At 45.7% G+C, this 16,160-nt stretch overlaps 1 protein-coding gene across 4 annotated transcripts in view; it reads left to right on the top strand.

The window, feature by feature from the left end:
- The first annotated feature begins 294 nt into the window (after positions 1 to 294).
- FSHR (follicle stimulating hormone receptor) overlaps positions 295 to 16,160 on the top strand; it is a 163,404-nt gene continuing 147,538 nt past the window's right edge. For all 4 annotated transcript variants that reach the window (XM_048842931.2, XM_048842932.2, XM_075127179.1 and 1 more), the window contains exon 1: positions 295 to 504. In XM_048842931.2, coding sequence (XP_048698888.1) covers positions 320 to 504 — 185 coding nt within the window. In that variant the 5' untranslated portion in view covers positions 295 to 319. The remainder of the gene's footprint in view (positions 505 to 16,160) is intronic.

Below are 16,160 nucleotides of genomic sequence, written 5' to 3' on the forward strand. Positions count from 1 at the left end.
CAGCTGTAGAAAGAGAACTTTTTGCAGTGTAAATATGCAAAATATTTAAAACACTTTAATTAGATTATTAAGGTTCTGTGGCTTCATCCACACAACTTGAAACATAAAGTAAGTTTTATCACATAACAAGTTCCTGTTAGTATACAGTTCCTCTCCACACCTTCCCTAAAATGCTTATGGAGCACAGGCCATGAACTGAAACTTGCAAAGAAGTCATCCCCTAAGAATCACATGATTCACTTCAGCTTTTAAGGCGGATCTTCAATTAGAGGAGTCATTTCTAGTCATGCAGTAGAAGGCTGTAGAGCCTTCCTTTAAAATGAGGGAGGAGAGCACAGATGTAAAGACAAACATGTCTCTTTTTTTAATCTGTTTGGTGGTTTTCCTGGGTGGTTGCTTTGGATGTCAGCATCATCTCTGTCAGTGCTCTGACAGGATATTCATCTGTCAGGAAAGCAAAGTGATCCAGATTCCTCGGGACATTCCCAGAAACTCCACTGAACTGTAAGTAAGGAAAGGGAGCTGTTGCAATTTTCAAGCAGCGGCTTTGCTGTTACCTTGCAAAATAAACTGCTGCTTGGCAAGTCAACATGCTCAGTTTTGGAAGAGTCCAGGGCTTTGTGTAAGAGACTTATACCAGCTGTTTTAAAAGCAGAGAACTCTGTCACACTCATTAAACCACCATATCCCCCTCAAAACCTTAATATTCTGTATAATAAGAGCCTCTGTTACTCTAATCTCTATTTTAACACCTTTGTTGAGAAAAGATCAGTTAAATATTGCAAAGTGTATGCTTCAAAAGGAATCTATTTTTTTATTATTAGTATTATCCTAGCATCTAGGAATCTAAGCTTTCCTTACAACCTGCTTTAGCATAACTGAAAATGAGTGGAATATGTACCATGTTTTGTTTGCCATAAGGAACTTTGGAAACATTTTGTTTGTACAGTAGTAACTCCCTAGAGAAGTGTTGATTTGCCAAAAAGGAACTTGTGGTTTTCATGTGCAGTCATGCAGCACTTTACAGGGTTATCAGTCCCTCCCACCCACACCCCCCAAAAATTTCTGAATAAAAAGGTGATTCTCATCATTCATTGAAACGCTGACTGCATTCATGATGATAAATAAAGCAAAGATTTAGCACTGTCTCAGCTAATTGCTTTATAGTTTTTAGAATTGTTTCCCATAGGATGACATGTACAGTTCTAGACATCAGATATCTTCCAATATGGTGACAAGACTAGTGAGATAATTCTCAAAGCTAATATTGACCATTAAAATAAGCCAAGGTGTTTTCTCTCTTTCTTTGCTTTAAAGCACCTTCACCCATTATCAGCTAATATCACAAACCTAACGTAAAATGAGCATACCTGGGTAAATCCTTTAATAGTAATTATAGCAGCCAGTTTGGATGGAAGGGCCAAGGCAGAATAACACAGCTGATGGTTCACTAGCTAGATCTTACAAACCATTTTACATCTGTTATGCTAAAATTACCCCACAGCTTTTGAGCACAAAGGATTTTATTTTTAATCAACTGAAGGAGTGGTCAAAATTTGTGTTAGGCACTCAGCTTAAATAAAAGCAATAGACTGCAGTGAGACTCTTGAAAAAATGACTAAATTAACTACAGGAAGGCAGTGAATATTTAAATCATTATACAACCAACTAGAGGGAAAATAATCCATGTACAATTTGGGTGGCCTAAATCCTGGGTGAACCACACTCCAAGTATAGATAGCTAATTGTGATTTGTTTCTTTAGATTACATGGCTAGAATCTGCCAACTAGGTACTACATAAATCAGTATATCCTTATTTTAATAAGGAAATGGAACCCTAAAACATACACACCTGTTACAGTGGGGGCTTGTTAAGGAGTGGTCAGCCATTTAAGGAGTTATCAGGGGATTTCTAATTAGCTAGCTTCTCAGAATGACTATTGACCCTGTGGGTCAAACAGGCTATTTGGAGAAAGTCTTTGTATGTTTAAAAACAGTAAATAAATAAATAAAATTTCAAGAAGAAAGCATCGAATTATATAGCCATGAGAAAAGGAGTACTTGTGGCACCTTAGAGAATAACAAATTTATTTGAGCATAAGCGTTCGTGCCACAAGTACTGCTTTTCTTTTTGTGAATACAGACTAACACGGCTGCTACTCTGAAAATAGCCATGAGAGTTAGAAACACAGGCCAGACTGTCTTTTCACTTCCACCAGTTTAAATCCCTTGATGAAATCTTGTCCCCATTGTAATCAAGGACAAAACTTTAATTGATTTCAGTAAGGTCAGGTTCAGTAAGGTTACCCATAGTCATCCCTAATATACATCTGTGTAAATGAGCATAGAACTAGACCCTCACTATGAACTGTGTCAGAACTAGTGTCAGAACTAGCCTTAAAGGTCCATGATGTGTTAGAAAAGGGACTGTATAAATAGCACCTTTCTGCTCAAGGCACACTTTGCTATGGGTCAGATGTACTGATTTAACTCTGCACTCCAACTGCACTGCAGATTCTCAACATAACTAGATTCTTCTCTAACCTTGCATTTCTTCAACAGCACCTAGGAGTCCAAAAGGATCCACAGTAATAATCTGTAATGAGGGCTGCTATAAAAGAGGCAAACGCTTTCCTCTTTCTACTGGCATCATATCTTTTTGCCTGGGCTCAGCTTCTGTCAGCTGCTTTTCACTCAGGTGCTGATTGTGAGAGAGAGCAGAGATACAGTACTGTTCATGTTTTTCACTTTCCTCTTCAGCATGGGCACGGGTCATTTGCAGGTTTAAACAGGGGCAGCAGGTTTGCATAATTTTTGGTGGTGCCAGAACAGGTCCACGTCTCTCTCTCATGCACACGCACTGGAAGAATGCACTATAAGGTGGGTAGAAAGCTGGCTAGATTGTCGGGCTCAACGGGTAGTGATCAATGGCTCCATGTCTAGTAGGCAGCCGGTATCAAGTGGAGTGCCCCAAAGGTCGGTCCTGGGGCCGGTTTTGTTCAATATCTTCATAAATGATCTGGAGGATGGTGTGGATTGCATTCTCAGCAAATTTGCAGATGATACTAAACTGGGAGGAGTGGTAGATACGCTGGAGGGGAGGGATAGGATACAGAAGGACCTAGACAAATTGGAGGATTGGGCCAAAAGAAATCTGATGAGGTTCAATAAGGATAAGTGCAGGGTCCTGCACTTAGGACGGAAGAACCCAATGCACAGCTACAGACTAGGGACCGAATGGCTAGGCAGCAGTTCTGCGGAAAAGGACCTAGGGGTGACAGTGGACGAGAAGCTGGATATGAGTCAGCAGTGTGCCCTTGTTGCCAAGAAGGCCAATGGCATTTTGGGATGTATAAGTAGGGGCATAGCGAGCAGATCGAGGGACGTGATCGTTCCCCTCTATTTGACATTGGTGAGGCCTCATCTGGAGTACTGTGTCCAGTTTTGGGCCCCACACTTCAAGAAGGATGTGGATAAATTGGAGAGAGTCCAGCGAAGGGCAACAAAAATGATTAGGGGTCTGGAACACATGACTTATGAGGAGAGGCTGAGGGAGCTGGGATTGTTTAGCCTGCAGAAGAGAAGAATGAGGGGGGATTTGATAGCTGCTTTCAACTACCTGAAAGGGGGTTCCAAAGAGGATGGCTCTAGACTGTTCTCAATGGTAGCAGATGACAGAACGAGGAGTAATGGTCTCAAGTTGCAGTGGGGGAGGTTTAGATTGGATATTAGGAAAAACTTTTTCACGAAGAGGGTGGTGAAACACTGGAATGCGTTACCTAGGGAGGTGGTAGAATCTCCTTCCTTAGAGGTTTTTAAGGTCAGGCTTGACAAAGCCCTGGCTGGGATGATGTAACTGGGATTTGGTCCTGCTTCGAGCAGGGGGTTGGACTAGATGACCTTCTGGGGTCCCTTCCAACCCTTATATTCTATGACCCACACACACACCCCACCTCCCTAAGGGTTTGGGAGGAAGTTTGGGTGTGGGAGGGGGGAGGTGCTGGGTTCTAGGCTGGGGCTGGGGGTGGCCTCTGGGAAGGCATTTGGGTGCAAGGCGTGGGCTCTGGGAGGGAGTTGGGGTGTGGGGTCTGGGCTGGGGCAGGCAGTTGGGGTACAGGGGATGTGCTCTGGGAGGGAGTTTGGGTGTGGGGTATGGGCTGGAGGTTGGGGTGAGGGTTCTGGCTGCGGGCACAGGTTCTGGGATGGGGCAGGACCAGGGTTGAGGAGTTTGGGGTGCAGACAGGCTGCCCCGGGGCTAGGGCCAGAGAAGAGGACTCCCCCTAACCCTCTTCCCCCACTACTGCTGCCCCTCACCGTAGCCTCACCGGGGGTGGGGGATGGGGCTGCCCGTAGCCCAGTATGGGGCAGAAGCAGTAACTCTGGGCGAGGGGGTGCAGGGTGTCACAACACTCATAGAATCATAGAATATCAGGGTTGGAAGGGACCTCAGGAGGTCATCTAGTCCAACCCCCTGCTCAAAGCAGGACCAATCCCCAACTAAATCATCCCAGACAGGGCTTTGTCAAGCCTGATCTTAAAAACGTCAAAGGAGATTCCACCACCTCCCTAGGTAACACATTCCAGAGCTACACCACCCTCCTAGTGAAAAAGTTTTTTCTAATATCCAACCTAAACCTCCCCCACTGCAACTTGAGACCATTACTCCTTGTTCTGTCATCTGCTACCACCGAGAACAGGCTAGATCCATCCTCTTTGGAACCCCAATTCAGGTAGTTGAAAGCGGCTATCAAATCCTCCCTCATTTGTCTCTTCCACAGACTAAATAATCCCAGTTCCCTCAGCCTCTCCTCATAAATCATGTGTTCTAGTCCCCTAATCATTTTTGTTGCCCTCTGCTGGACGCTTTCCAATTTTTTCACATCCTCCTTGTAGCGCGGGGCCCAAAACTGGACACAGTACTTCAGATGAGGCCTCACCAATGTCGAATAGAGGGGAATGATCATGACCCTCAATCTGCTGGCAATGCCCCTACTTATACAGCCCAAAATGCCATTGGCCTTCTTGGCAACAAGGGCACACTGTTGACTGATATCCAGCTTCTTGTCCACTGTAACCCTTAGGTCCTTTTCTGCAGAACTACTGCCGAGCCATTCGGTCCCTAATCTGTAGCAGTGCATGGGATTCTTCCTTCCTAAGTGCAGGACTCTGCACTTGTCCTTGTTGAACCTCATCAGATTTCTTTTGGCCCAATCCTCTAATTTGTCAAGGGCCCTCTGTATCCTATACCCTCCAGCGTATCTAACCCTTCTCCCAGTTTAGTGTCATCTGCAAGCTTGCTGAGGGTGCAATCCACTCCAGATCATTTATGAAGATATTGAACAAAACCGACCCCAGGACCGACCCTTGGGGCGCTCCGCTTGATACCAGCTGCCAACTAGACATGGAGCCATTGATCACTACCCGTTGAGCCTGACAATCTAGCCAGCTTTCTATCCACCTTTATAGTCCATTCATACAGCCCATATTTCTTTAACTTGATGGCAAGAATACTGTGGGAGACCATATCTAAAGCTTTGCTAAAGTCAAGGAATAACACGTCCACTGCTTTCCCCTCATGCACAGAGCCAGTTATCTCTTCATAGAAGGCAATTAGATTAGTCAGGCATGACTTGCCCTTAGTGAATCCATGCTTCAGTTTCTTCAGTTGTACAATGTTGGTAGTCATAATAAGTTGCCTACTGCACAATGTTGTATAAACTAGTTATTGTTTGGAATGTGAAAAGCCCCATGCAGGTACTACATTTTATTATCTCAATGAGTCAGGCATGTCTTCATCTCTACCCTGAACCCTTGGTGCTACTCCAGTCAAACATGGCACAGCAAGTTGTACCTAAGAGGAGTTTCCCAGAGTACACAGTGTATGAGATGTGAGCATACACTATGAAGGTCCAATGCAGAAACACAGCCAGGATGAGAGACCTATGAGGTCAAAGGTAGATGGAGTATGAGCTAAGCTGTGGTGAGGGGAAAGGGAGCCAGGAAGCCTGAGAGACTTGCAAGGGCAAGATAGAATCCAACCTCCAATTCATCTGAGTAGAATATGAATTCATACCCAGATGGCGAAGAACCATGCATTCAGCATTCATTTTCCTGTGCCACAAATTCTTCAACAATATATATTATTTCTGCAACTTCTCCTGACTCTGAGTCAGCATCGTAGAGGATCTTGTGGAAATGAAAACAGCATGTCTTAGTGTTCATTGACTGTTCTTGTTTAATGTTAAATTTCATTAATCACATTTGTCATGCCCTCAGAGGTAGCCAAGATACCTTGCCAAAGGAAATCCTGATGATATCAAAATGTGAATATTGTTTGTAGTTAGAATGGGTGCATGTAAAGTTCTAGGTACTTTTGACAATGTTACCCTAAGTCCCATTGTTGAAAGAGACTGAATGCTGGCACTACATTGACAACTTACATCTGCTGTGTCTCTCAGAGGTGTGAGAAATACACATGCCTAAAAGTTATAGCTATGCTGATCTAACCCCCAACATAGAAAATGATACATCAACAGAACAACCCTTCCCATTGCTGTGGTGGATATCTTGACTGAAGTGCTACAGCAGCATAACTGCAGCACTGTAAGTGTAGACATAGCCTCAGAAGCCTGAGGATTTATCTGCATTGAGGCCTTGTCTACACTACAGGGGAAAATCGATCTAAGCTATGCAATCTGAGTTATGTGAATAGCATAACTCAAGTTGATATAGCTTAGATCTACTTACTATGGCATCCACACTGTGCTATATCAACTGGAGATGCTCTCCTGTTGGCTTCCCTTACTCTTCTTGTTCCCGTGGAATACAGGAGTCGATGGGAGAGCAATCTGCAGTTGATTTAGTGGGTCTTTGAGTGGCAATGAATTGCTCACCGTGCATCAATCCCCCGATAAGTGTAGACAAGCTCGTAGAGTTATTTGGGAACAGCTATTCTGGAATAACTTCATGTGCGGACACTTGTCTGGAATAATAGTTCCTTGTTCTGAATTAGCTTGATCTCTTTTGGATGTGGACTATGCAAAACCAGAAAAAGGCACTCTTTAATGTGGAATAAAAGTGTCTTTACATGGAGTCTTCTCTTGAATAGCTATTTCACTTTAAATTCACACACTACTAAACTAGACTAACTTTAAGGTGTGGACAATGGGACTCAGGGCTTGGCTTTTAGCATTGCAAGACCTAAGGGCCAGATTTTTAAAAATATTTAGGCACCTAAAAATGCAGATAGGCATTGAGGTGCTTTTAAAAAGTTCACTAGTGCCTAACTTCCATTGCTATCAATGGGATTTAGGTCCCAGATCCTCAAAGTTACTCAGGCATTGCACCACTCAGCATTGCAATATATAACCCTGGGGTAGCCTACCACCTAATGGTCCCAAGCTAGACACTCTAGGCTAGATCCACGAAGAGATTCAGGTGCCTAACTGCCATTTTTAGGCTTCAAAATCTGGCCTTTAAATCCTCACAAACCTTGCTTAGGGGCTGCCTAACCCTGTAGGCACCTAAATTCCTTAGGCATCCAAGTGTCCGTCAGTGGGCATGCATGCTGCCACCTGATGCCCAGCTCACACCTAAACCCCAGCAGATTCACAAATTAGGCATTCCTCTGCCTATTAAGCCTCTGGGGCTTGATCCAGTAGGTATGTTTTGAGGCTGCCTTACCTAAAGGTGATGGCCCTTTATAGCCAATAGCCCTAGAGCATTCACAGAATATGGGAGACAGATTCAAATCCATACTCTGTCTGAGAGAAGCAAGAACTTAAACCAAGGTCTCCCACCTCCCGAATTCCTGCTCCTCTTGGACAGAGTGGGGATTTGAACCTGAGTCTCCCATACCCTGGGTCTTAAGTACTTAACTAGCTGACCTGGTGCACCTAGTGATGGACTAGAGAGATATACCTCTCTCTGCTCAGGATCCTCAGCTGTGAACCCTCTCCTGGAGTTAGGCACCTAACCCAGCTCAACCACTTAGGTAGCCCTTGCCTTAGCAGCCAAAACCCTCTGTCTGTCTTCTGCTTATGCCTAATACCTTTTATGCTAGTCATATGTTTTCTTGTGCCCTTATCTGTCTTTTGTGCAGGTGTTGTGCTGCCCCCACACCTCCAACCTATTGGTGGCCTACACTGGGCCCTAATGATGTGGGGAGTGGCAGGTATCAGGTCTTAGGCATGCTCAGAACATGCTTTATGAGTGGGGCCTGGCTGGTGAGATAAGTGGTCCCTGCCTAGTTTGAAAATCTCACTTTGTGGGTTCTGAGGCTTTGGCTTGAGCTAGGGATCAGAGCTGCTCATTAGCTGGGGTGGAAGGTCTCAAGGCTTAGGCAGCTTTGCAAATGTAGACCAGCAGAAACCTAGGTGCCTTGGGGACTTCGGCACCTGCAGGGTGAGCAGGCAGCTGAGAAGCAGTTTTGAAAATGTCACTGGTGCCTAAATGATGCACTTGGAGCCTAAAAAGGCTGACAAGAACGTACACACCTTTAAGGATTTGGGCATACATGGTTTGGAAAATCCCACTAGGCACCTATATGAATCTTTAAGACCACCTGGGTCAGGGGTTGGCAAACTTTTTGGCCAGAGGGCCACATCGGGGTTGTGAAACTGTATGGAGGGCTGGGTAGGGAAGGCTGTGCCTCAAACAGCCTTGGCCTCGCACCTTATCTGCCCCCTCCCACTTCCCATCCCCTAACTTCCCCCCCCTCTGAACTCCCAACCCATCCAACCCCCCCCACTCCTTGTCCCCTGACCACCCCCTCCCAGGACCCCCCGCCCCTAACCATGCCCCAGGACCTCACCCCCTATCCAACCCCCCCGCTCCCTGTTCCCTATCTGTCCTGATCCCTATCCAGCCCCCCCCCCCCCCGACAGACCCCCTGGGACTCCCACTCCTATCCAACCCCACCTGTTCCCTGTCCCCTTACCGCCCCCCCCAACCCTCGACCCATCCAACCCCCCCGCTCCTTGTCACCTGACCACCCCCTCCCAGGAACCCCTGCCCCTAACTGCCCCCCCCCCGGGACCTCACCCCCATCCAACTCCCCCTGCTCCCTGTCCTCTGACTGCCCCAAACCCTATCCACACCCCCACCCCCTGACAGGCCCTCCCTGGACTTCCATGCCTATCCAACTGCCCCCCGCCCCCATATCATGCTGCTCAGAGTAGCAGGAGCTAGCAGCCTGGCTGGAGCCAGCCATGCCGCCGTGCTGTCCGGCAGGAGTGGCAGGCCAGAGCATGGGCAGCGCAGTGAGCTGAGGCTGCAGGGAAGGGGGGACAGCAGAGGAGGGGCCGGTGGCTAGCCTCCCCAGCCGGGAGCTCAAGGGTCAGGCAGGATGGTCCTGTTGGCTGGATGTGGCCTGTGGGCCATAATTTGCCCACCTCTAACCTAGGGTTTCCAGGTGTCCGGTTTTCGACCGGAAAGCCCAGTCAGAAAGGGACCTTGGCAGCTCCAGTCAGCACTGCCGACCAGGCCATTAAAAGTCCGGTCGGTGGCACAGTGGGGGCCTGGGGTTTAGGCAGGCTCCCTACCAGCCCTGGCTCCGTGTGGCCCCCTGAAGTAGCTGCCAGGTCCCTGTAGCTCCTAGGCACACGGACGGCCAGGGAGGCCCTGAGCGCTGCCTCTGCCCAAGTGCCGGATCTGCAGCTCCCATTGGCTGGGAACCACGGCCAATGGAAACTGTGGGGGTGGCGCCTGCAGGCGTGAGGGCAGCGCATGGTGCTTCCCTGGCCGCCCATGCACCTAGGGGCTGCAGAGACCTGGCAGCCGCTTCCTTAGAGCTGTGATAAGTGCTGCTGGGACCCCGCACCCCCCTCCTGCACCCCAAGCACCTACCCCAGCCTGAAGCCATTTCCCACACCCTGAACCGCATTTCTGGCCCCACCTGGAGCCTATACCACCAGCCCAGCGTGCATACACCCCTGAACCCCAACCCACTGCCCCAGCCCGGAGCCCTCTCCCGCACGCCAAAACCCTCATTCTCGGCCCCACCCGAGAGCCTGCACCCCCAGCCAGAGCCCTCACACCCCCCCCCCTCCCCGGCACCCTAACCCCCTGCCCCAGCCTGATGAAAATGAGTGAGAGTGGGGGAGACCGAGCGACTGTGGGAGGGGTGATGGAGCAAGCAGGGAGTGGGGTTTCAGAGAAGGGGTGGGGCACTGGCAGGGCCTCAGGGAAGGGGCAGGGCAGGAGGCAGGTTGGGGATGTTCGGTTTTGTGCGATTAGAAAGTTAGCCACTCTATACCCACCCCTAAATATCTTTAAAATATAAGTCCCTTTTTCAAAAATTACTTGGATACATAGAAGCCTAAGCCCATTCACATTCAATGAGACTTAGGTGTCTAATTCCCTTTTGAACATGGGAGTTAGTCATCCCATTGATTTTTAGTAGGAGTTAGGCACCTACTCAAAAGGGATGTATCTGCACTTTAGGCCTTGCAACACTCGGCCTTTTGTGCTCTTTAAAGTTTTACCTTAGTGTTTTGAAATATTTTACTATTTCCAGCAATATTTCTGAAACTATATACAGGGGAATCCCTCTAGAAAGGGTAGAATCTTTTGAAATCGTACACATTTTTAAAGGTGCCCACTGAAACACTTCAAGAAGATTGTTAAATGCTCTTGAAAAGTAAGTGTCATAGTTGTGGCTAATTCACGCAGGATATTACTATTACTGCAACAAACTATGGGGTTATTCCTTTAGTTTAAGTTGTGATGCTGAAAGGTTCAAATTATTTTGACATGTTATAGGGGTCATTAGAAGTGCATTGGAAAAGCATCAGCAAATTAAATATTTACCATCTTTCATCTATTTGTTTTTTCCTTTTCTTAGAAATAAGAAAACAGTTTCTAGGAAAACTAGCTAAAGTAGAAACACTAAATAGTGAACAGCGTAACCGCTTTGAAAGTCTAAAAGTATTTGGGACAAGTCCACAGTTAACTTAAACTGACATTTTCACCAGCTGAGGATCAGGCCCCTGTCAACTGTTCATTGTGGAAGACCACTAACTCTTAATAGCAGCTGTTAGTAATGATTAATCCTTGTGCCAAAAAATATCTTGTAAAAGGTATGTGCTATTTTTCATAATGCAGTATATTGGTTTTGCCTTTGATGGGTAAACACCTTAGTAGAAATGGTCACATTCTTTTTCAGAAATTGACCTTTACAGATAAAACATGTAAATTATTTTACACTCTTTGCCTCTCCTTTTGATTAGACTGCTCTCTGTAGCAATAAAATTTAGGTCATTAAAATATCAAGTCATAGGTCAGATTCAAGCCTGGATTTCACACAAGTTCTGAGAATATAGAAAATTATTCTTCCTGATTGCCTTGCAATTACATTAGCTTTAATAAGGAGTCCTATTGAGCTGTCTTTCCTCAAGCATATAAATATGAATCCAATCCTGCAATCCTTGCTAAGGGCCAGATTTTTAAATAATATCTAGCATTGCAAAAAGTGATTTAGAATCCTCAATCTCATTTTCAAAAGGGATTTAGGCCCTTGGGAGCATAAATCCCATTGATAATCCTAAATCAGATAAAAGAAAGGGAGTACTAGTGGCACCTTAGAGACTAACCAATTTATTTGAGCATAAGCTTTCGTGAGCTACAGCTCACTTCATCGGATGCATTCAGTGGAAAAATACAGTGAGGAGACTTATATACACACAGAACATGAAAAAATGGGTGGTGTCATACACACTGTAAGGAGAGTGATGACACCACCCATTTTTTCATGTTCTGTGTGTATATAAGTCTCCTCACTGTATTTTTCCACTGAATGCATCCGATGAAGTGAGCTGTAGCTCACGAAAGCTTATGCTCAAATAAATTTGGTTAGTCTCTAAGGTGCCACTAGTACTCCTTTTCTTTTTGTGAATACAGACTAACATGGCTGCTACTCTGAAACCTAAATCAGATACGCGTTGTAACACAGGGCATAGCAACACCTTGGCCTTTGTTCTTATACATATTGCTTCACTAAAACAACAAGGAGTCTGGTGGCACCTTAAAGACTAACAGATTTATTTGGGCATAAGCTTTCATAGATAAAAAACCACTTCTTCAGATGCATGGAGTGAAAATTACAGATGCAGGCATTATATACCGATACATGAAGAGGCACTGAAATCCATGCATGCGTAAGAGTTGCAGGAAATTTACTTGATTTTTTTTTTTCCTTTCAATCTCTTCCAATATTTGTCTTTCTAGTCTCCAGGATTCAGGTCCATTGCTTGTGGAATCAAGAGCAGAAAACAAAGAACTCTCCATTTATGTATGTGGCCAAAAAGCATCACAACCTGTTCTGTACAAACACTGGCAGAAGTGTTAGAAGAATCATCCAATTCCAGAAAATAATTTGGAATATCAATGTCTGAAGCATCCCAGGCCCAATAACAAAAACGTTTCTCAAGTTCAGGCTTAGAAAGCATACTATTTTCTAATGGGACAAATGCTGTGTATCTCATCTAATTTCCCAAAAAAACAAACTCTCCAGACAGATGGAACGATCAGTTATTAAACTCAGATAGGAACATCACAAAATGTTTCTGGAAACAGAACTCTCTGCTCAAATTCTCTGGAGGAGGAGGGAGGCAGGGGTGGGGGAGGGAACACTATTTACTGTAATGCTTTGAAATGTTTTTAAATGAAGCTCAGGAAACTTTGGGTTTGGGAACATCAGTGTTGTTAAGGAATGAAAATGTTATTGAGAGGAATGGGGGAGAAAGAGGAGGACACAGTTTTGTTCTGAGCTAGATAAAAGAGCTTCTGATGTACTATATGCACATTCCAAACATAGCATGAAAGTGAGAATCCTGCAAGATGGGGATGAGGCAAAAGCTTTGCTTTTTCCTCATTTGGTTTCTTTTAGTAGGGGGGAGAGAGAGAGAAACCGTTTGTTTTGTTTTTTTTTTAAAAAAGCTGGTGACCTAGGAGATAGAAGAACAATTATATTGGCACTTCTTTTTTTCATATTTGATAAAGTTACCAGAGGAGGGTGCAAGGAGAGGAGGGAGGTGCTGTCTTTTTTGTAACTGAAATATTCTCTTGACAAAATGGGTGGAGAAGGGAAAATAGTTAAAAATACCTTTTAAAAAATTTAGAGGAAGACTGTCAAGCTGGCAGGTTAAGAATGTGACCGGCTTTCTTTATTTACCTGCTTGAAGTATGTGTCATAGTTGCCCTCTGTAACAGCTCCGGATATTTATCTGGAGATGGACCGGTCCTCTCACCCTTTTACTCGTCCCCCTCCCCGTCACTCCATGGTTTGGCAGAATTAGGATCTGGATCTTAACTTCAAACTTCAGATTCATCTCTGATTCCTTGCCTCCCATTTCATCATATGAAATAGATAGTGCATTATTGCTTTCAGGGCTCCAACAAACACACTCTGAGAAAGATATCAGAGGGGTAGCTGTGTTAGTCTGTATCCACAAAAACAACAAGGAGTTGGGTGGCACCTAAAAGACTAACAGATTTATTTGGGCATAAGCTTTCGTGGGTAAAAAAAACCCACTTCTTCAGATGCATGGAGTGAAAATTACAGATGCAGGCATCAATATACTGACACATGAAGAGAAGGGAGTTACCTTACAAGTGGAGAACCAGTGTTAACAAGGCCAATTCAGTCAGGGTGGATGTGGTCCGCTCCCAATAATTAGTGAGGAGGTGTCAATGCCAAGAGAGGGAAAATTGCTTTTTTAGTGAGCCAGCCACTCCCAGTCCCTATTCAAGCCCAAATTAATGGTGTTAAATTTGCAAATGAATTGTAGCTCTGCAGTTTCTTTGGTCTGTTTCTGAAGTTTTTTTTGTTTAAGGATGGCTACTTTTAAATCTGTTATTAAATGTCCAGGGAGACTGAAGTGCTCTCCTACTGGCTTTTGTATGTTACCATTCCTGATGTCTGATTTGTGTCCATTTATTCTTTTATGTAGAGACTGTCCTGTTTGGCCAATGTACATGGCAGAGGGGCATTGCTCGCACATGATGGCATAAATCACATTTATAGCTGTGCAGGTGAATGAGCCCCTGATGGTGTGGCTCATGCAGTTGGGTCCTCTGATGGTGTTGCTAGAGTAGATATGGGGACAGAGTAGGCAACGAGGTTTGCTACAGGGACTGGTTCCTGGGTCAGTGTTTCTGTGGTGTGGTGTGTAGTTGTTGGTGAGTATTTGCTTCAGGTTGAGGGGCTGTCTGTAAGCAAGGACTGGCCTGCCTCCCAAGTTCTGTGAGAGTGAGGGGGGGAGAGAGGCTCTGGCTGGGGGTGCAAGCTCTGGGATGGGGCTAGAGATGAGGGTTTGGGGTGCAGGAGGGTGCTCCGGGCTGGGGATGAAGGGTTTGGAGGGCAGCAGGTGGGATCAGGTCTGGGGCAGGGGGTTGGGGCGTGGGAAGGGTGCAGCTCCGGGAGGTGCTTACCTCAGGTGGCTCCTGGAAGCAGTGGCATGTCCCCTCTCCAGCTCCTATGCATAAGGGCAGCCAGGGGGCTCCGCAAGCTGCCCCTGCACCAACTGGCGCCCCTACAGTGCCCATTGGTCGGGAACCGTAGCCAATGGGAGCTGCAGTGGCAGTGCCTGTGGACAGGGGCAGCATGTGGAGCTCCCTGTCTGCCCCTATGCATAGAAGCCAGAGGGGGACATTCCGGCTGCTTCCCGGGAGCCTGCCAGTCCCTCTGCGTGGCACTACCAACCAGACAGTGAATGGCCCAGTCAGCACCGCCAGGATCCCTTTTTGATCAGATGTTCCAGTCGAAAACTGCACACCTAGTCACCCTATAGTCAAAGGAGAAATGACTTTCAGGAGGGTACACATACACACACACACACACACACTCACAAATCAATAGCAGAGGTGAAACAAAAACCCAGTCAGTGCACTAATCTCTAGTCTACACTCCTTTTGCAATATATTTGTAGGGCTTTTTTAAGTACCTATTGTACCTTCATATGCCTTTATAATAACTTTTCTCATCACAGAAAAGCTTTACACTTAGCAGCATGGAGTGCATACCTGCTGTCTTGTAAAAAGAAAAGGAGTACTTGTGGCACCTTAGAGACTAACCAATTTATCTGAGCATAAGCTTCCATGAGCTACAGCTCACTTCATCGGATGCATACTGTGGAAAGTACGGAAGATCTTTTTATACACACAAACCAGGAGAAAATGGGTGTTTACCACTACAAAAGGCTTTCTCTCCCCCCACCCCACTCTCCTGCTGGTAATAGCTTCTCTAAAGTGATCACTCCGTACAATGTGTTTGATAATCAAGGTGGGCCATTTCCAGCACAAATCCAGGGTTTAACAAAAACGTCTGGGGGGGGCGGGTAGGAAAAAACAAGGGGAAATAGGTTACCTTGCATAATGACTTAGCCACTCCCAGTCTTTATTCAAGCCTAAGTTAATTGTATCCAATTTCCAAATGAATTCCAATTCAACAGTCTCTCGCTGGAGTCTGGATTTGAAGTTTTTTTTATTGTAATATCACAACTTTCATGTCTGTAATCGCGTGACCAGAGAGATTGACGTGTTCTCCTACTGGTTTATGAATGTTATAATTCTTGACATCTGATTTGTGTCCATTTATTCTTTTACATAGAGACTGTCCAGTTTGCCCAATGTACATGTCAGAGGGGCATTGCTGAAATTGTTGAAATCATGGTGGAATTCCTCAAGGGCTTCTTTTCCATGGGTCCAGATGATGAAGATGTCATCAATATAGCGCAAGTAGAGTAGGGGCGTTAGGGGACGAGAGCTGAGGAAGCGTTGTTCTAAGTCAGCCATAAAAATGTTGGCATACTGTGGGGCCATGCAGGTACCCATAGCAGTGCCGCTGATTTGAAGGTATACGTTGTCCCCAAATGTAAAATAGTTATGGGTAAGGACAAAGTCAAAGTTCAGCCACCAGGTTAGCTGTGACATTATCGGGGATAGTGTTCCTGATGGCTTGTAGTCCATCTTTGTGTGGAATGTTGGTGTAGAGGGCTTCTACATCCATAGTGGCCAGGATGGTGTTATCAGGAAGATCACTGATGGATTGTAGTTTCCTCAGGAAGTCAGTGGTGTCTCGAAGGTAGCTGGGAGTGCTGGTAGCGTAGGGCCTGAAGAGGGAGTCTACATAGCCAGACAATCCTGCTGTCAGGGTGCCAAT

The sequence above is a fragment of the Caretta caretta genome, chromosome 3 (genome assembly GCF_965140235.1).
Source record: "Caretta caretta isolate rCarCar2 chromosome 3, rCarCar1.hap1, whole genome shotgun sequence".
In the NCBI taxonomy this organism is placed as follows: Eukaryota; Metazoa; Chordata; order Testudines; family Cheloniidae; genus Caretta; species Caretta caretta.